The sequence below is a fragment of the Microtus oregoni genome, unplaced genomic scaffold (assembly GCF_018167655.1).
Source record: "Microtus oregoni isolate MIOR12 unplaced genomic scaffold, Mior012 000037F_ref0000500, whole genome shotgun sequence".
NCBI classification, from domain to species: Eukaryota; Metazoa; Chordata; class Mammalia; order Rodentia; family Cricetidae; genus Microtus; species Microtus oregoni.
The window spans coordinates 22,495,887-22,516,974 of NW_024543096.1; the positions used below are offsets into that span (position 1 = coordinate 22,495,887).

The window sequence follows — 21,088 nt, forward strand, 5'->3', positions numbered from 1 at the left end:
TTATAGTCACCCCCAAACAAAGCTACTTAAGTCGGTCACAACTTGAATGAAGCACAGTGGGATAGACTTGACCCCAAGAGAAAATAATGTTTTAACAAATATCTTTGCTTGGGATCTATTACTATTTACATTTAAAGTATTTCTTTGGAATATATATATCAGGTTTCTATCAGAAAATAGGCAATTATCTCCAAATCAACAGCTTAGGCTAGTCACATGGTGAGTTCCAGACCAACCAGGACTACATAGGGAGACTGTGTCTCAAAAAACAAAAAATTAAAAAGGTCAAAATATATTAACTAAATTACAAAAATAAATAAAATCTTTTTTCTTTTTTCTTTTCTTCTTCCAAGACAGGGTTTCACAGTATAGCCCTGGCTGCCCTGGAACTTTCTATGTAGACCAGGCTGGCCTCAAACTCAGAGACCTATGTGCCTCTGTCTGCTAAGAGCTGGGAATAAAGGTGTGTGCCACCACCACCCAGCTATACAATCATATTTTTGACAGCTACATCTATTTTTGCAAGTTAAGTTTTACTCTCATTAAAAATTAGTCTCTGGAATGATTTGTCATAATTCATCAGGGCTAATTTTTGTTTGGTTGAATACAAAATTATAGAAGTTATTAAATGCATTTAACAGCACAGTAGCTTCACAAAACATGTTCAATTAAAAAGAAAGGTTATGAGTCTGTCCAGATGTCTCCAGCCCAAGGACCCTCGATTGATCCCAGGACCCACACCGTGGACGGGGAGGTCTGATTCCTGCCCTTCACCCACCTGACCTGAGCCCACACACCACCTTCTTCCCCATCAAATAAATAAAATATCTTAATAAAATGAAAAACGTGGAACTTCAGTTTGGATCATGCTGTCATTTCCTTCTTCCTCTCCTTTTTTTCTTTCTCCCCTCCTCCAAGAGATGAACAACTGATTTTAATAAATGTAAACATCTTCCTGCCTGAGCTTTCTTTGTGCTGGGATGGAAGGCATGAGTCACTGCGCCAGGCTCCCAAGGTCTTTGAAAATGTCAACTAAATTGGGTAGTGGTGGCACACGCCTTTAATTCCAGCACTGAGGAGGCAGAGACAGGCGGATCTCTGTGAGTTTGAGGCCAGCCTGGTCTACAAGAGCTAGTTCCAGGACAGGCTCCAAAGCTACAGAGAAACCATGTTTTGAAAAACCGAAAGAAAGAAAGAAAGAAAGAAAGAAAGAAAGGAAGGAAGAAAGGAAGGAAGAAAATGTCAATTAAATATTTTTGACATACATAAAAACTCATGGATAGTGATGGGATAAAATGCGATGCTTTGATCTGTGTACACATAATGTAATGTTTAAATTGAGTGCATATACAATAGTCTCAATCACTGATCAACTGGGAATGGGGGCAAACTAGTTTTTCTAGAACAAATGAATCAGAGGTGGGAAGAGTTCACATTTGGGGACAGCGTTGGCTACAAGGCAAGTCAAAGTTGGCCTGGGCTACATATTGAAAAACCAAACACAAACCCCAAAGACAAACTTTCAGGATCCTTCTTTGCTTTTGGACTGCGCAGCACCTTGCTCTCCGTAGTTGTGGAACTGTGGATTAGCATATCAGAACCTCCTCCCAGCTTCAAATCCTTCCCTTACGCTTCCTCCACCCATCTCTCCCTGTTGCTCTGCCCAGCCTCTGACAGCTATCATTCTACTCTAACTTCTATGTTATCGAGGCTTTAGACTCCACAGAAACAAGTGCAATTGCGCAAATCCTTCGCTTGACTTTGCCCATTGTTAAAAATAATAAAATTTTGTGGGGTCTTTTTTATGGCCAAATTGTCTCACTATATATATGTACTGCATTTTCTTTATCGATTGATCAATGAATAGTCACCAAGGTTGTTTCTGTTCCTTAGCTCTTATGAACACCACTACACTAAATATACTATGCAGACTTGTTACACATACTGATTTCATTTCCTTTCGGTATGTACCAAGCCGCGGGATTGCTGAATCACATAGTTCTCAGTTCAAGGGACTGAGGGACTTCCTTGCTGTTTTACACAAGAGATCTACTAGTCTGTATTTTTACCAACAGTGTGCAAGGGTTCCTTTTGCTCCATATTCTTATTGGCCTTGCTATATTTAGCCGTTTTGCCAACCGTTATTCTTACCAGGGTGAGATAGTATTGTGGGCTGGTTATGAGTTGTGTTTCCCTGAGGGCTCCTCAGGGCAATGACACTGTTTTCACAGAACTGACTGCCTGTGTGTCTTCTTGCAAACTGTCCACTTTAACTCTGTTGCTCGTTTTCAAGTTGGATTAATCATTATCTTACTAGTGAGTTTTTTATAGTTCCTTACATGCCAATCTTTCTATACCAAGCTCTCTATGTCAATCTCTCTATGTCAAGCCCTTGTCAGGCGCAAAATTTGTTTTACGTACAGCTTCTCCCTTTCTGATGGCTGTCTTTTCTGTGAGTGATTTCCATCGTGCCTGGGAGCTTTTCAGTGTATCAGGTTTTGTTTTGTTTTCTGAGTTTTCCTTGTTCTTTGCATTCCTGCATTATGTAGGCTTTTCTTTAAAGACAGTAAATGCTGCTGAAGGCTGGCATGAAGTATAATGCGTACATTTCTATATCATCAGAGTTTGAAACAAGTTTCCTGCCTATCTCAGCTCTCTAGAAACCACCCCCCAAAATATACTGTATTGGGTGTGGTAACACACACCTTTCATTCTGGTATTTAGGTGACCAAAGCAGGAGACCATGAGCTCAAGACCACCCTGGTCTATATAGCAAGATCCACAGGGGAAAATGAGAACCCAAAACATTGTTTTAGACTTTTTAATGCACTCTGGTTGAACCACCTTGAACAAATACCCTCTCCTGTTGCTCCCCGTGTTGCTCTAAATGCCAGTGGATCTTCCACTTTGTACGGACGAAGAAAAATCAGGGAACTGTATCAATTTATGAAATTTAGGAAATAACCTACCTTTCAATCTCTTTATTCTCACCACCGAAAGCAGCCACTGTTCGCATCGATGAAATGACTTCCTCAGCAACAGATCCTGCTTTGGCGTAAGCCTTCAACTCAAACTCTGTGAATTTGGCCACACTCTAAAATTCATCAGTGGGAAAACAGGAAGTGAACCTGTCAGTCAATGGTTCAGTTAACAAAATGAACAGGTGGTATGGTTTAACAAAACACTGGATCTTTGCTGTAACAAATGAAAAAAGCTAATTCAAGATTAGCTTGTGTTAAACGTCACCCTTGGGTGTTTGGAGCTTGATATATCAAAATGATATTAAAAGTCTGTCTCAATGAAAATGTTCTCAGAGTTAAAGTGCCCTCAAGTCTGGGAAGACTGGTATTTCAGTTGCTCTACTAATGAGGCTCCTATGTCAAACTATGACACTTTCCATTGCTGTTGGAAAGAAGTCATTGCAGAATCAACAAACATCAGCGGCAAAGCCTGGAGGCCTCCGTAGGCACATGTCCAGAGTAGAGAAGAACAGAGCCACAGTACAAGGGACATGGCATTGCCGCAGCAACTCCAAAGGAGAAAGCACCAGGTAAATATTTTGACTCAAATATAAAGGGTTTACTAAATTTTTAATTTTTACAAATGGGAAAGACAACCATGTTTAGCAGGTTTTTAAAAAGCCACTTTTCTAAAATTGGATTTGGACCGAGTCCTAGGGAAAAGTAGCTGGGCACGGTGGCACACATCTGTCATCGCAGCACGTGTAAAGAGGAAGCCAGAGAATCAGGGCTTCAAGGTTCTCTGGAGCAAGGCAAGAAAGAGGCTTTGCAGGAAAACCCATTGTAAAGTTTGCAAGGTCTTATGGGTTTTTAAAAGTAATAAAATATCTCCTTGACAATAGGTTTTTATGCCAGACACTGTACTTAATGTATAACATGGGTGATACATGACTTATCACACCATCAAGGCTGTATGGAAGGCGATGGAACTGAGGCTTCAAAGGGTTAATGCGTTTACTCTTCAGTCATAAACGCTAGTGAGTGGCCAGGTCACACAGCTTTATAAAGCTCTTTGCTGCTGTCACTTTCTATTGCCTGGGAAGTGTCATGGGTGGCGTGTGAACACTCTACTAGACACTATCACCGTGGTGATTGGCAGCTCCTGCTCAATGATGTCTAAGTATTGCTCCTACGTTCCCTTTGAATTCTACTGATAGCAAAACCCCAGCATGCCTCATACCATGACCCGTGATCTAAACATTTTTAATGTGTTCTATAGATAAAAATAATAATAATTCCTGAAACGAGGGAAGACCTTTAACTGCAGTGACCCCAAACTCCTATTCCTACACTTGGGTCTGGATGATTGAAGTGAGGGACAGACCCTATACCAGAGATGACACGCAGAATGAATCCACAGAGCCTGGCCCTTAAACGGTTTAGAATGCCCGAAAGCACAGCTGAGAAAGTCAGACATCTCATTGGAACACTTACGGCTGATCTATGTGTACTTGTGCCCTTTTGAGCATCTGAGCATAGGGAGCAACAGGACGGCTGGAGACCGGGTGGGATTTGATATCAGGCTCTCTTGAACACCTAGCTGTGAAGTCCTAAATAGCTCCCTTCTGAGCTCCATTTATTGACTCCTAACCGGTATTAACAGTTTCCTTCTGAGTAAGCATTAGAGATAATGGGTGTGAAATCCCTTAGAAAGTACCTGACAGAACAGGAGATGTTTCATGAATGCAGTAGATTGATGTTAGCCAAATAATAACCTTACTAAAACATCGTTAATTCATATTCTGTGGAGCATCATTTAATTCTGAGGAATAATCAAACATCAGAAGTCAATATAATGATAATCACATTGACCATAAATGGAGAAGGAACCCAAGCGTCATGTTTTGACCTTTCGTGACTGCAAATGTATATCTTCCTCTGAAGCGAAAAACAAATAAGTAAATAAACAAACATTCTTACCAGCCCTATGATGGCTGCTCCGATCCCAATGAGAGGACTGACAGAAATAATAACCAAGGTCAGTTTCCAGCCTCTGTAGAACCCTATCACGAACCCAGAGAGGGCTGTCATCATGCGCTGAATGAAAAGGGCCATCTGGTCGGCAATGGCTTCATTGATTTTATTAATATCACTGGAAACAAGAGAGGGGCAGATCAATACGACTGGATTCCAAGGACAGTTTGGCTTTGCTGAGTGGGTTCTCAAAAGCACTTCAGGTCCTTCTGGTTTTCAGTGGAAACTGCCTAAGTTTGATAGTTGTTAGGGGAGAAGAAATTTACCCCATTGTTCAGAGAGATCTGTACATTTAGTTGCTATAGGTGGGGGTCCAGGGTTGCTAGGTGCATTGTTCGGAGGTGTGTGTGTGTGTGTGTGTGTGTGTGTGTGTGTGTATACACATGTGTGCACACACAAAAGCTCGACTGCCAAGTACATTACTGTAAGCGGGAGGGTATGTCTAACGCAAACAGAGTCCCAAGTTACCAGCATCCCTCAGGCTTGCCTGCCTCATCTGCACAGTATACTTAGCTGACCTTTGCAAGGCTTCAGAGTTCAGTTCCTCAGGATCCCACTACTGTAAGCTGTTCCGGGGTCTGTTGTTTGTTTACTTTTTGTGTTTTGCTTTGTCACTGTTATTGCTTTTAACTTTCTTCAGCTCCTTTCAGAATGTCTGGGTTTGTTTCTGTGCCTTCATAGACATAGCAAAACAATTACTTCCAAGTGTATGTTTTCCATGTGTGTGTAGGGTGTCATGACTGTCTCTCAGTTTTACCTTATGTCAAACAATGTCACATATCTAAACTCGCTCCTGTAATAATTCATGTCTAATATTTTGACCAATTATCTACAAACAAATTGTAATAACCTGTCTTTTTTACTAACCATATTATAAGCTATTATCTATAAAAATGTCATACCTATGAAAGTCTAATTTATTTTTATTTGTTTATTTAATATTTTTTAAACCAAGCTGTCATATAGCCCAGGCTGGCCTTGAATACCCTTGAACTTCTGATCATACTGTCTCCAGCTTTCACCTGCTAGACTAACAAGGACTTAACTTATAACTGTGGTTTTTTTAAATCAAAACAATACATTATAGCATAGTTGTACCAGCTACTTACTCAGAGAATCTAGAATTCAGCTCTCCCACTGAAGTGCAGTCAAACCACCCAATTTCCATTCTCATTATCCTCTGAAAGTAAATTTTCCTCATTTTCCTTGTTTGACGAGCCCCAGCGATGACCCAGAATTTTATCTGGAAGTGGACAGAGGCGTGTTTAACACGGCAGCGCTGAGCACATTCGTTTATTCTCTTCTCCTATTCCTGACAGCTCACACTTCCCATAGTTATGGTTGGGAGTAGCGGAAAAGAAGAGGAAAGTCACTCACAAAGTGGCTCTCCTTGGACACTAAGGTATGAGCTCTGACACCCCCTGTTGATGGGGAGGAGAGCACAACATTTGCAGGGGTGCCCAGAGATCCAGCTTTGACTCTGTTTCTGGCAGGCGGGCAGGCCACTGTCTTTGAATTTTGCCTGTTGGGTTTCACTGTCTACATCAAGGGAAACAGGCTACAGCATCCACACTGAGACACGGATGCTACAGACTCACTCTTTTTGCACACCACTTCCCTGCTTTCTCCTTGGTATAAACCTCTAGGCATCCATGTAATCCAAGTACGGTGTTCAAGGACAATATAAGACAAAAGTCATGCTCAAAGCAGGGAATCTCGTTTGTTGATAGAGTTACCCCCCCCCCAAAAAAAAAGAGAAAAGAAAAAAGTGTCATGTGAAGACTCAGTAAGAAATGGATCAGTTTCTCTTTACAATTAACGTTACCTGGAATCCTTCCATAAGTGAAGTGGAGAATTCATTACCTTTATTTCTACAGAAGGTGGCAAAATATCTTTCTTCTCTAATAAAGCTAAGTAACCTTAAACTCTTTGATTACTTAAGACTAGAAAATCTGATTCAGAATTACAGAATTGGGCCTGGAATGCCACTTGGTTAGACCTCAGCAAAGAAGGAGAAAAAAAAAAAGAAGTATATTCTTTGCTCTCTTAATCTCTCAATGCCCCGCTTTCTCCATGCTGCTCAGCTTCAGCCTACAGATATACCGCAGCTCTTCATGCCTGGGCTGAGAAGAGCAGAACAGACAGGGATGGTCAGGGGTAGGGAGGTCTACTCTGTTTCCCTGCGCAATGGCTTGCACCGACTGGTTCAGCTGTCAGCTGAACTGTCCAGGTCTCTCACATCTTTCTTAAGTAGACCTGTGGTTCTTAGGGTTTCTGAACAGCTTAAAAGCTAAAAGCAGCATTTCCAGTTTCATCACGGTGTCTACAAAGCCAGATGTTGGTCTGTAAAGAAAACGGAGATTCAACTAACTTGAATGTATCCTAGGATAAGGACAATCGCACCGATTCCTGCGTAGATGCCCGAATACGTCATTATTTCACCTTCGATGTCCAACAACCTTAAAAAGAGGGAAAAGCGCTGAGATTTACAAGTAGGATCCAGTTATCAGAGTTTACACTGGTAAGTTTAGAGGGCTTTAATGTAAACTTACTACGTATTTCTCTTAAATAGGGGAAGGCATTGTGCTTCATTAGTGTAGTGTTATAACTGATCCAGTCAAATCCCTAAATAAGTGTGTACAGCAACAATTATGCCACAAATATGTTCACAATCTTCATTTTCTTACACAAAGATGCTACAACACATGGCAGTTTCTAGAAAAGAGTGGACCCAGAGGGATCCAGCTCGGCCCCTCTTGCTCATTCACATGCAGAGAAAGATTTTAACCAGTCAGTTGGACTGCCTGCAAAGACAGTTCTAGAAAGACATGAGCTGTAATCAAGAGTTTACTGTTTCACCCCTCGAGGGGATCAGCCAGCTTTTCACCTTCTCCACCCCAGAGGAACATGTTAAAATGTGTTTGTCGTATTCCTAACGGGGAAGAGACAGACCCTCCCATCAGCCATAGCTTTCCACTGACTGTAGCCCACAGCGTCTCTCACTAGGGTTAGATCACGTGTTGAAGAGGAAGTAGCAGCACTGAACCCTAAGCAGCTCTCTCCACTCCCGCAGAGATGTCTTGCTGTGACACAGGACTTGGGTGGACAGAGCCGGGCAAGGGAGGAACCAACACTCCGAAGCTGTTTCCAGGAAAGAAGGGACTTCTGCAATGTGCGAATTAGCATATTTGTTGATATAGTTTAATGGCGCGGATCCCATTTATTTAGGAAAGGAAAAGACAGAGGAGGTTCTTCAGTGCGCACGTCCCCAGCCTGCAGGTTTCAGCTGTCACCGTTCCCTAGTAACCTGAGTTTGGCTCTAATAGAAAAAAAATTTCTCTTTTATGTGCCCTGCTTCAGATTTCAGGTCTAAAAAATCTCATTGCCTCGCCTAGAACATGAAAGTAACCTCAAATACAGCTATAAAAAATGATAGTTTAAAAAATATTTAAGTTCAGGGGTCTCCTGAGTCTACCTTCTTACAGTTTTTACCTCTATTCCCCATGAACCCCTAGTTCCTCTGATATCATATTAGAAGTTATCTTTCCTCCATTGAATTTATTTCCATCCTTGTTTAAGAAATAATAGGCATGCTTATTTTTGCGAACAGATTTCTGAATACAGTCTGTCCACCAATACCACCACAGTCTCTATTGCTGCGACTACAATTAATATTGAAATTTAGTAGGTTTATTTTATTTTTAATGAATTTAGTTCTAGTTCTTTCGCTTTTCAATACATATTTTAAGGCAGTCTTTGCCTATATTGTACTCAAAGTAAATGTCCAACAATTTCTTAGTGAAGAAAATGTAGCATATACACAATAGAATACAATTTAGCCTTCAAAAAGAAGGGGACGCCCTTTCAGCTGGAAGCCTTTTCATGAAGTGAAATCAGCCAGATACAGGAAGTGATGTCATGATGTCATGCAATCTCACTTACACAGAGAATCTGAAAATTGGAACCCACAAGAAATAATAAAATGGTATGCAGGAACTGGGAGTGAGGAAACCAGCAGATTTTTATCAAAAGATAGAAAATTTGGTAGCAAAGGAATCCAGTGTAAGAGTCCCTTTGCACAGCACAACTACATCTAGTGACTGTGTCTTTGTACACCTGAGAATTCTAAAGGGGGACTTTTAAGTGTTTTCATCATAAAAAGTATATATAATGATATATATGTTGATTAGGGTAATTTAGACACCCCACAAATGTATACATATGTCAAAATGTCTCATTGTACAAAAATATATTTGCAATCTTAATGTATTAACTCAAAATTTTATCAGAGAAATAAATAAACCAGAACAGAGTTATATACAGCAAAGAAACTGAAGCAACAATCAAAAGCACCCAGCAAGGGAAAGACTAGATGGCATCATGGATAAATTTTACCAACTAGTTAAATATTGATGTTTATTTTAAAGCTTAAAAAATGTAAACTTGAAAGAAATGCTTTCAAATTCACTCTATGATTCCAAATTAATAAGAAAAAAATGAAGAAGTATATGTTGATATGTCTAATGAGTACAGTCACAAGAATCCTAGACAACGAGGAGACCCGGGATGCTCAGTTGACAAAGCACTTGCCACATCAGCACAAGAACCTGAATCTGATCCCCACCACTCATGAAAAACCCAGTCACGCCCCATATACCTACAACCCCTGCAAGAGACAGGAGGACCTTTGGGGCTTTCTGGTCAACCATCTAGCAGACTATATAAGCTCTGGGTTCAGTGAAAGACCCCAACTCAAATGATATAACCAGTGAGCTCTCGGGGCCCCAGCAGATGCATTCACACCCATGCTCACACGAATGGCCCTGGTTGAACCCCGTGGGTCCCAAAGCAAAAACAAAACACAAGACCTAAAAGTGGGATAGGGACATATTAGCAGAAAGAGGAAAGGATTTTGCGAGAAGGATAATTGAGGGTGGAGAGACGGCTATGCCCAGAGTGTGTTATATACGTGTCTGAGATAGATCATAAATTAATTTTAAAACATAAATAAAAATAAGATGGGGAACAGAAGACATCCAATGAAGGCCTCTTGTCTCCATACACATCTGCATACACAAGTTCACAAACACTAACAAAACGCAATACCTCTACTGGCTAAAAACCTCTCAAACCAGGAATAGAAGGCAACCCCTTCAATAGATCAAAGGCACCTGTGAAAACCTACAGCTCGCACCATTCACAACGGTGAAGGACTTCAAAGATAAGACAGAGACAAGGGCGCGCACTCTGGCAGCTCCTATTCAACACTGCATGGGAAGACTGGCTCAGAGCAGCGAGACAAGAAAAAATAAAACTAAGAAAATAAGGCATTCAGTGAGAGATGAATTCAGTGTTGCTGAAGAAGAACTATTTGTAAGAGTTTAGCTTTCATATCCCACCCAATAAAGAGGAATGTACAATCCAAGATAGCAAAAGTACAAAACCAGCTCCCGCCGCGGCCTGCACATGAACCCCGCTGAAGTTATTGCCTTGCCTTACAGATCCCTGACCAGCACAACTATTGTGCCATAATTACGCAATCATGTATCCTTAACAATGAGTTCTTCCAAGAAAGGCTTTTGAAAGAATTAGGTAACTTGAGAGGCGTTTTAACCCTGACCCATGAGAAAATGTTCTCTCCCTTATCTGGGGATACACCCAACTCCATTTTCAAAACATTCTCACCCCACAACTGTAAAAAAAAATGGTACTCATAATGGCGGCTGCAATAACTACAGTAGAGATTTAACTTGTCCAAGAGGTCCCAGTAAATGAATAATCTAAGAAAAGTAAGCCTGAAGCTATTCTAGCTTACCTATATGATTATTTTAAAAGAGAAAGACAAAGGACCATTTTTAATGCTTCATCTTTTTATATATTTTATCAAATGATCAATTAAATACTTGTATCATGGGAATTCAGCTGAGGCCAATGTTCTTCTGAAAGTACCAGTCTGCAACATTTGTTCAATTCCAGGTATAAGGCCTAGTAAGATGAACCAATGAGTGCTGGTAGCTACAGGAAGTTCCTTGCTTATCAATGCCTGTGGTGTAAACATCAAAGCTAGATTCACTCTTCAGTTCACATGTGTCCGTACACAGCTAATGCGCTGGAAATGTCTCCCATTTCGACCTAACATTTGTTTTTATGATTTAATGGCCCAGTGTTTATCAATGGCTGTGGTGATATCACTCTCAAAAGAAAAAGAAAAGTAGCTCATTTCTGCCCTCTAAAGGAAATGCAGAGCTTTAGAGAACCAGTTAAAATCAGTCTCTTTCAGAAGAAAATATCTTTGCAAGCTTAGGGAAACACACAAATTCAGATGCCAGCAAATTTATTTCCAATGAGTTGACTTGCTGATTTTTAAACTTGCCTTTTCAAATGTGTATTGTAGCATATGCAAGTATATATGTGCATGTATGTGAGGGACACACACACACATTTTCACCTTATTTTCGAGACAGGGCCTCTTACCACTCCTGAAACTCACTGATTGCTAGGCTGACTGGCCAGCAAGCTCGGGGAACCTTTTGTCTCTTCCTGCCCTTTTCCCCCAGCTCTGGACTTACAGATGCAAACATTGCTTTTAAAAATATTTTTTATTATGATTAATTAAATCTATTCATTTATTTGACATCCCAACTGCAGTTTCCCCTTTTTCCTATCCTCCCCTACCCTCCCCATACCTCACTCCACACAACACAATACCACACCCAACACCCCGCTACCCCAACCCACTTCTCTGTTTCTGTTCAGAAAGGGCCAGGTCTCCCTCTACTTGTAGGACTGCTAGTGGAAGAAGCAGAGCCTGTCCCTAAAGCTCTGGCTGGCTTCCAGGAACCCATTCCTCATACCGGGTTGCCTTGCCCAGCCTTAACACAAGAGGAGAAGCATAATTCTACCTCAACTTGATGTCATTCCTGATTTTTATGTGGGTGCCAGGGATCTGAACACAGGTCTTCTTGTTTACATCGAGAGCACTATACCCACTAAGCGATCTCCCCAGTGTCTGCTTATTAATTTTGAAAGGATGATTCTCTGCCTTGCATAGAATTTTGGGCTTTGCCTCATCCAGCACCATTAGTTTATAACTAATGTTTTATGAATGGTCACTGGATGAATGGCCATCTGGCTGACTAGACCAAGGCTCTGCGAATAAAGAGATGTGACTCACGGTGGGTCCCTGAGACCTCTACAAGTTCATGTTACTCAGTTGACATCTCAAAGTATTTTTGATTGAAGGAGTGAAAGACCCTCAAAGTAGATGACGTGATGGAAGAATTTTAATGATTTAGAAAGATCCATAATTTAAATCAAGTCTGTCAACATTTTTCAAAATTTAATATGAGAAACAAAAACGTATTTGAGGCAGTCATCCTAAGCGCCTTTCTAGGAAGGATACGCCCTTCCTTGGACCCATGAGCCTGAGCATATGGATTCATACATTCCAGTGAACTTGTTCTGCACCCGAGGCCGCACAAGGCAGGTGTAAGGTTCATGCCACCACCACGTGAGTCAGCACGCACGTACTGCAGACTCACTGATTACAAAGCGGTCTGTCTGTTGGGTGTATCTCAGACTGAGGTAGTCTGAGTTCTGGCTATTTCTTCAGGGCCACAAGACCACAGTAACTTAGTCACTGGCTGTAACTATTGATTCTTATCCCTCTAATGCAGCATGCACATGAAACACACAGAGAGGGGACAAAGCCAAGGGGCAAAAGGAGATTAGCAGGGAAGGAGCTTTTGTCTAGGAGACTCAAGTGAAATTCAGTAATCTCTTTGGTGGCAATACGTATTGACAGTGTCCTGCTAGGGCTTATAGTAAACTAAGTCTTTAATTGATGCTGGGTGCTTGATCTGCAATGCCTGTTGTTGTTTTGAGACCTGAAAGGGCAGAAATAACTGCAAGGTTAACAAATTTCTATCAACATGGGTAAATTTGTTTTTCTGTTCTTTTGTATTAGGTGCCATTCCAACTCAGTCAATATTGCCTTTGGATGTTTTGAATTCTAATTTAAGATACAGCAAAAAGAAAAGTAGCCTACCCACATGGTGTTCCATTTGTCACGTTCTGGTTGAAGGAGTTGTTGATCCATACGATGGTGTTATTTATACACGCTTTTCCTGGAATCGCGAGTTCTTGTCTTTCAATGTCATACTCAATAAAAATATCTATCATTATACCAAAAATAATAAGGATGCCTGGCTGGGCCATTCCATGGAGCATTGCACACAGACTTCCCACAAACATCAGCCAATTGTCAGTTGATGAAGAAAATCGAAACTTGAAAAACAAAGGGTTCAGAGATTATAGGTGAAATGCAGGGCAGACAGAAGGCCTATTTGATTCCACTTAGATTCTGATAAACAGCCTTCAACCCCAGGTGCTTGTGGGAGTCATGTCTGAGCAGTGGTCTTCACACTAATCACCCATCAATTGTCTATGACATTAGACTCTTACATTACATCCGAATCTTTGAATCTAGTCTCCTCAGGCCAGTAGCCGACTTCACTACCCTGTAAGCCGTCATCATGGGAAACTTTACCGGGTAGATATACTGGGTGAGCATTCAACAATGCAATAAGTTGCCTCTCAGCTTGGAGAACCCATCTGGACAGTGAGCAGATTTTTCCTTTGAAATGCCTCCACCCTACACAAATCTGGGATAAATCCCTAAACTATGGAATTTCTAAAGACGTCTCATAAGAATGGCTATATATGATCTATTGTTTTGGGAGTTATTGTGATAGGGATTTTTCCTTAATAAAATTATAATTGTGAGTCCACTGATTCTATTCCAAATGGTTTTGATGATATTGGAGATGACCACTGAATTTCTAATCACTATTCAGCATGTTACCACACAGGTAAAGCGCACGACTGCATGGTTGATCATGGGTTAAATTCTGCCAATATGACTAAAGAATTGGCACTTTCTCCAGTATGTGAGTCACTCACAGTTGCAAAATCAATCAAATAAGTCAGCATGGTTTTATTACCAGTTCAAAGAAGCCAACTCGAAACTCTTCACCTTTCTTTTTCTCTTGTGACCTGAGGAGAAAAACAGGCATTTAAAGGTCTTTTTTTCCTCCCCCCCAAAAAAACTGATGAGAATTTCTCCCTACTCATTACTTCCTGAATCATTCTTTAGTAAGAAAGAATGTTCCCTCTGGCTGGGAAATTCTGACCAAACCCAGTATTTTTTTTTTTGTTTTGTTTTGTTTTGTTTTTTTCGAGGGGCTTTTGCACACATGAGCTCTCAACATCTGTGGATGCCTGGACAAGACCTGCACAGAGCCACACTAGTCAACATTACAGCACAGATGGGGGAAAGGCTCGCAAGGCCCCATGCTGTGGGACAATCGTTTTTACCGTAAACATTTGTTTTTTTGTACTTGTTTAATAAAATGCTGATTGGCCAGTAGCCATGCAGGAAGTATAGGCAGGGCAACCAGGCAGGAAGTAGAGGTGGGGCAATGAAAACAGAAGAATTCTGGGAAGAGGATTCTACAGTCTGCAGTCATGATCCAGACACAGAGCAAGCAAGATGAGAATGCCTCGCTGACAAAGGTACCAAGCCATGTGGTTAACATAGACAAGAATAATGGACTCATATAAGTTTTAAGAGTTAATAAGAAGCCTGAGCTACTGGAACAATACGTTTATAATTAATGTAGACCTCTGTGTGATTTCTTTGGGACTTAATGACTGTGTGAACCAGACTGAGAGACAGCTGGGTGGGACAGAAACCTCAGTCAACAGCCCCACACCTAGCTGAGGAGTCACCGGCAATCAGTGGCATCTGAAGATGTCTATGGGGGAGTCCATTTTCTTCAGGAATGAGACCCTCAGTGGACTGCCCATACTCCAGAGGTCAGCCATAGACTCATGTATACATAGGTAATAGTAAGTGGAATCAGCAGGAGATATAAAATAAACATAGTCTAGTTCTTCTGAAGCCAGGCATTTGGACTTTGCCAAATGTGCTCCCTCCCAAAATGTCCTTTCTTAGACACCCACAGAGTTAGACAGTTACTCTGACTTTGGGCTTTCACTCTGCCTCTCCTCAATCTCCTCAGCAGGGCATTCCCTAGCCAAGATGGTCAAGATTTCAATAACATCTCCCCTGCAACACACATCTTAAACCTTCGCTTCCAATTCTTGCTTTTTATCAGAAAAAAAAAAGTTACACATTCTCAGTAGCTACCATGCAAAGTTTTCTAAATTTATATTGTTTATTCTATCTCTTTGGAGCACTCGGTCCGAAATGGGATGTCTTCATCATGGCTCAGAGATCTATGCAGAGTGAAGGGAGAAAGACCCTAAGAGCCAGAGGTGATGGAGGACGCCAAGTCCTGTTGAAATAGGACTGATGCAGACGTGAACTCACAGAGACCATGGCCACACACACAAGACCTGCACAGCTTCAAGCCAGACAGGATCCCAGCACTGAGAGGAAGAAGGGGACACGGGATCTCACCATGTGAACAGAGAAGATTTGCTATTGATACCTGTTAGCAAACAGAAAATTCATTTTCTCCAACTGTGTGTCGCTGGGTATATATAGTCGATGGGTGTATAGTTCGGGGCAGGCCCCATGCCCAGGAGTAGCTAACACAAAATAAATTCCCTAATAGCTTGTCTGTTGGGGACTTTTTTTATTCCTTTTATATATTTATTTTTGACATTCTTTGTCTTATTGGGGGTTTTTGGTTTGTTTGTTTTGATTTTCATTTTTGTGAGGTTTTTTTTTGAGAGAGAGAGAGAACATAAAGTTCTGTGAGTAGGGAGATGGGAAGGATGTGGTAGTAACTGGAGGAGAAAAACATGATCAAAATATGTTGTATTAAAAATTAGTGAAAAAATAACATAACCTCCTCTGGGTAAAGGGGTGACTCTGTTTCTTCTCTGCCCTCCAGTGGGACTTCCCGAGGACCAGAGCCACCTGAACCATCCTAGCCCAGAGTTAATCTTACCCCTGCTACCAGCTCCTGTCATGAAGTACTTCACACTTCTTAAACCAACCTTCTGCCATCCCCCATGCAAGGAGCTCATGTGGTGCAGCTTTTCCAAGGCAGACCCAGCTAACCCTGCCCTGTACACATGTTTACCTGTCAGCTCAAGCTGGTGTTCTGAAGAGAAAGCTCTAAGAGTTCAATTTGAGGTGTGTATAGTCACCTCAGGGGGGAAAGAAGTGAAGTTGGAGGAGCTCCTCACACTCGTGAAACCACATTAAGCGTCCCGCGCTTTCCTGCTTGTTTGGGCTGGCAGTGGACTGGGATGCGCGGGCAGAAGCCTGGACTAACCAGAAAGGGATATCCTATGAGGCTTTAAAGAGAAGAAAGCATTGTGCCCATGCGTGGGAAGTAACGCTTATGAAAATGCTCTGCATTTGCAGAAATGAAATGAAATGAATTTCTGCCCTAGCAATGCTGAAGCACTCATGGGTAGCCCATATATGGCGGTTGAACTTGTCCATAATGGGTTTCATGGTCTAAGCTGATGAGGATGACTGACCAGATCTCTTCCTCAAGATGGCACCAGATCTCATGACAGATGGTTGTGAGCCACCATGTGGTTGCTGGGAATTGAACTCGGGACCTTTGGAAGAACAGGCAGTGCTCTTAACCGCTGAGCCATTACTGCATTTATAGGAATACTCTGAAATCCTTCTAGAGAAGATCCTGTGTTGTTAAATGAGCCACTCACCTTGGTTTCTTATCATTGTTATCTGTCAGGGTGAAAACAGTGTATAGAGAAGTTAATAAAAATCATGTCCAAATGCAACACAATCATAAGCATTTCTGTGCAGTACTTTTACTCACAAAATATTATAAAATAATTGTTTCCTCTCTCCATCTTTTTCTCTCTTTCCCCCTCCCCCTCTCCCTTTATCTCTCTCCCCCTCCCCCTCCCTCTTTCTCTTCTTCTATCCCTCCCTCCTGCTGCTTTGACTATATATTTGGATTTTTTTCTCCAGATCACAAAATGTTTATATTTTCTAAATATCAAAAGGAAGTTGGTTTGTTTGTTTGTTTTTCCTCTTTGAGACAGGGTCTCTCATTCTGTCATGCAAGCCGGGCTGGGAACTCAGACTCCTGGCAATTCTCCTGCTCAGTCTCCCAAGGACTGGGATTACAGATGTGAGCCACGGTGCCTGATGGAAGCTACCAGTTCTAAACTGAAGTGAATATGGTTATTTAAAATTATCTATGGAAATGGGAATTACTTTATTGTTTGGTTCCTTAGAAACATCAAAATCTTTGTATTTAGCAGATCACAAATTGGCTGTAAGATGTCTTTTATATTGGTGTTGAATATGGATTATTTTTTTGGGGTCCTTTATTTTTTTATTTTTTTTAAATTTATTTATTTATTAAGGATTTCTGCCTCCTCCCCGCCACCGCCTCCCATTTCCCTCCCCCTCCCCCGATCAAGTCCCCCTCCCTCATCAGCTCGAAGAGCAATCAGGGTTCCCTGACCTGTGGGAAGCCCAAGGACCACCCACCTCCATCCAGGTCTAGTAAGGTGAGCATCCAAACTGCCTAGGCTCCCACAAAGCCAGTACGTGCAGTAGGATCAAAAACCCACTGCCATTGTTCTTGTGTTCTCAGTAGTCCTCATTGTCCGCTATGTTCAGCTAGTGAATATGGATTATTTTTATGTATTATTTTTGTCAGCACGCATAGAACAAATGCCGGTAGGAAATGGAACTGGGTCTACAGGGGCGAGAAAAGAGCCCTAAGGGGTGTTTGTTATCATGGCCGTCATTTATGGGTTCCACTGGCATGTCTAACACAATTGCAGTAAGACACATTACAGTGTAGACGTAGGCCTTGAGAATCGGAAAACTGGACTAGAATCATGATTCCGTGAGTCATAACTCTTGTGATTTTTACCAACTTTTAAGAAGCTAGCAAAGCCTTGATTTCTCTGGAAAATACAGAAGCATATGACTTAATCAACAAATGACAGCTTAGAGGCGGTGCTCACAACATGCCAGGGACTAATGCTGCAGGGCACCTCCCACACAGTCTCATTCCTGCCAGGAGCAGAAGCCCTTAACACTTACTGTTGCCACGGTGATCAGTAATGATACCGGGATAAAGTTATCACGATGGCCAGTGCTGAACAACCCTGCTCTACCTAGGAAGGAGTTCTCATGGGAGATGCTGCCCCTGGGTCCCAGGCTGTGCATACCAACACGGAGCTTCCAGATGTGCTATGACATGGATTCTGGATGCTCTATGTCAGGCCCATGCCCAGCAATAGCTCCACATGTCATAGCTGACTTTTCTCTGCGTCTTAAAACCTCGATGGGTTACCCTCACCTTTGTCTTTATTTTTCTTTGCCTAAGACTCAAGCAAATTCAAAGGCCACTTACTCGATCCATCTGATTCAAAAGCATGATTCTCCTCTCCAAATTTCTTCACACTGCGAAGAATTACCGAGTCAGACATGGTGTTTGCAGTCTGCACTCAACAGCCCTGTAAAATAAAACAATTGCTGTAATTACTGTCTATTTTCTCTTTGACGAAAGTAGTCAAATCAGCAAGCTTCTGTAGACAATCCGAAACAAAAACAGATCTTTTCATCCAATAACATCTCAGTGAAATAGACTAAATATTAAGAAAGATGAACTAAAAGCTGGATTAAAGTCATGATTTCATTGTTCCTCAAATGACCTTTGCCAGCTTTTCAAAAAGTTAGCCCAACTGAAAATGGTTTTCTTGCGTTTCGCCTTTTGGCTCAGATGGAGGCTATCATACAACTTTCTTCAGTCAGCCCGAATCCAGGTGCATCCATCACCAGCCGCCTCCACCATGCCTCCCAAGTTCAAACCCCAGGAAATCAAAGTTGTGGACTTGAGGTTTGCCAGAGGTGAGGTGGGCAACCACATCTGTCTTGGCCCCAAAGATCAGTTGCCTGAGTCTATCTCCAAAAAAAGTTGGTGATGACATTGCCAAAGCCCCAGTAACTGGAAAGGTCTGAGGATTACAGCAAAGCTGACCATCCAGACAAGACAGGCCCAGATGAGGTGGTGCCCTCTGCCTGGTCATCAGGGACCTCAAGGAGCCACCAAGAGACAGAAACAGATGAAGATGAAATACGGTGGAAATACCAGTTTTGATGAGACTGTCAACATTGCCCAGCAGATGCAGCACTTGTCTCTAGCCAGAGAACTTTCTGGAAATATTAAGGTGATCCTGGACCCTCATGACATCATACATGACATCAGCATTGATGCAGTGGAATGCTCAGCTTGTTAAAAATCCATGAAAGAAAATATTTCAATAAAAGACTATCTGATAAAGCTAGAAAGCAAGAAAGCAAGCAAGAGAAAGAGAGAAAGAAAGAGAGAGAGAAAGGAAAGAAAGAAAGGAAAAAGGTTTTCTTTAGTTGGTGGATAGATGATTGTTTATTAAGTTTATTTGTTCTTTCTGTTTATCTGTGCTTTATTTTTAACAGAATCTCATCAAAGCACTAAGTAAAACAACCGGTGACATTCTTTTTTTTTTTTTTTTTTTTTTTTTTTTTTTTTTTGGTTTTTCGAGACAGGGTTTCTCTGTGGCTTTGGAGCCTGTCCTGGAACTAGCTCTGTAGACCAGGCTGGCCTAACCGGTGACATTCTTAAGTGTAGCTGGTACAATGACACCCAAGTTCTTTCAAGTCGTGTCAGTGGTCTTTTGTAAGTAGAGCCCCAAGGGATGGTGAGTCCAACCAGAGCCGTGTTGGTCACAGCTCTCTTTGCTTTCTTATCAATAACCAATATTGGAAAACATCTTCAAAGTGCAAGGAAAAATAACTTTTAACCTAACGATTTATCTTGGACAACAAACAAACAAAAAACCATTTTGTCTGTATCCTGGCTTTGAACCCCAAGAAAGTTTCCATTCACAAACCCAAGCACCTATTACAGGATGTACCTTATCAAAAAAGAGTTTCCAGAAAGTACCATGAAAAAGAATCAGGTGTGAATATAAGAACTAACAAAATATCTTGGTACAGTCTGTCAAGTTATGGTATGGAGTTTAACCTGTTATATTTCAAAAAGACAAAAAGTAAAACTGTGTAAGATGTTCAATGAGTGAATGTGTTCAGCTAATTCTCTATTTCTGCTGTTTTAAAAACGTTATTAAATTCAGCTCAGGGTCTCTAGCCCTGGCCCAACACAGTTCCGTGCCATACCATGTGGCTGGCAGGGGGTTAGATGGGGGGTGGAGGACAGGAGCCGTCATCTGGTAACTCTAATCCCAGGATGCAACGGAGCAAGAGCAACAGCACCGCGTCATGTCCTGAAGCTGGCCTGAGCAGGTCTCAAACAAGTACCGCCCGGCACCCATGGCACCAGACTGTCAGACACTATTGTGGTAAGCAGATAGAGGGTGGGGAGGGAGGTGGAAGCGATAAAGAGGTGGAGAGGTTCATGGGCTGGGGAAAGAGCCAGATCTGAGGAGAAAAGGGTGGTGAGGAATAGGCTAATGTGAACCACCTGAATCCAGGGCTATTTCCAGACCTGGGCTTCTACCAAGGGCCAGTCTTGGTCCGAGGCCCTGGAGCACTGAGAGCAAATGAGATGATGCCTGTGGCTTCTGCTGCCACTGAGGGGCCACTGAGGGCCCTGAGGAGGCCTGTGGTCTGGCTACTACCTGGAGCCAGGTTGACAACCGAGGGCCACGTTACTGAGGGGGCAGAGAGGATCTGAGTGGCATGTACAGCCACCTGGGGCCATGGTGATATCCGGGTCCAGGCTGTTGCCGAAGACCATGTCTGGGTCCATGGTCCTACCACAGCTGGGGTCTGTGTTGATGTCTGGTGGCCCATGGTGCCCCCAGGAGCCACATGGAGGCTCAGGATCTAGGCTGCAACATGTGACCATGTTGGTGTCTGAGGGCTGGGCCGCAGCCAGGGCCATGAAACCGCGCCACCCACATTTAGTATGGGTTTTCCCATTTTAACTAACCTAGTCAAAAAAAAAAATCTTTCACAGGCAGAGACAGAGGATATTGAATCTAGATGATTCCTTCCTCACAGAAGGAATCTGTATCTTGTCAAGTTAATAATCTGTCACACTAGACACAATGTGTGG

General features: G+C 42.0%; 1 protein-coding gene and 1 pseudogene across 2 annotated transcripts in view; one reads left to right on the forward strand and one right to left on the reverse strand.

Annotated features, from left to right (window-relative positions):
- Positions 1 to 21,088, reverse strand: part of Abcb11 (ATP binding cassette subfamily B member 11) — a 78,806-nt gene that overhangs the window by 44,767 nt on the left and 12,951 nt on the right. For both annotated transcript variants that reach the window (XM_041631665.1, XM_041631664.1), the window contains exons 2-9: positions 18,383 to 18,485; positions 16,707 to 16,728; positions 13,997 to 14,048; positions 13,042 to 13,280; positions 7,366 to 7,453; positions 6,104 to 6,237; positions 4,941 to 5,112; positions 2,970 to 3,094 (exon numbers count right to left, since the gene is read on the reverse strand). In XM_041631665.1, the coding sequence (XP_041487599.1) occupies positions 2,970 to 3,094; positions 4,941 to 5,112; positions 6,104 to 6,237; positions 7,366 to 7,453; positions 13,042 to 13,280; positions 13,997 to 14,048; positions 16,707 to 16,728; positions 18,383 to 18,458 (908 nt within the window). In that variant the 5' untranslated portion in view covers positions 18,459 to 18,485. The remainder of the gene's footprint in view (positions 1 to 2,969; positions 3,095 to 4,940; positions 5,113 to 6,103; positions 6,238 to 7,365; positions 7,454 to 13,041; positions 13,281 to 13,996; positions 14,049 to 16,706; positions 16,729 to 18,382; positions 18,486 to 21,088) is intronic.
- On the forward strand, positions 18,822 to 19,268 carry LOC121433160 (annotated as a pseudogene).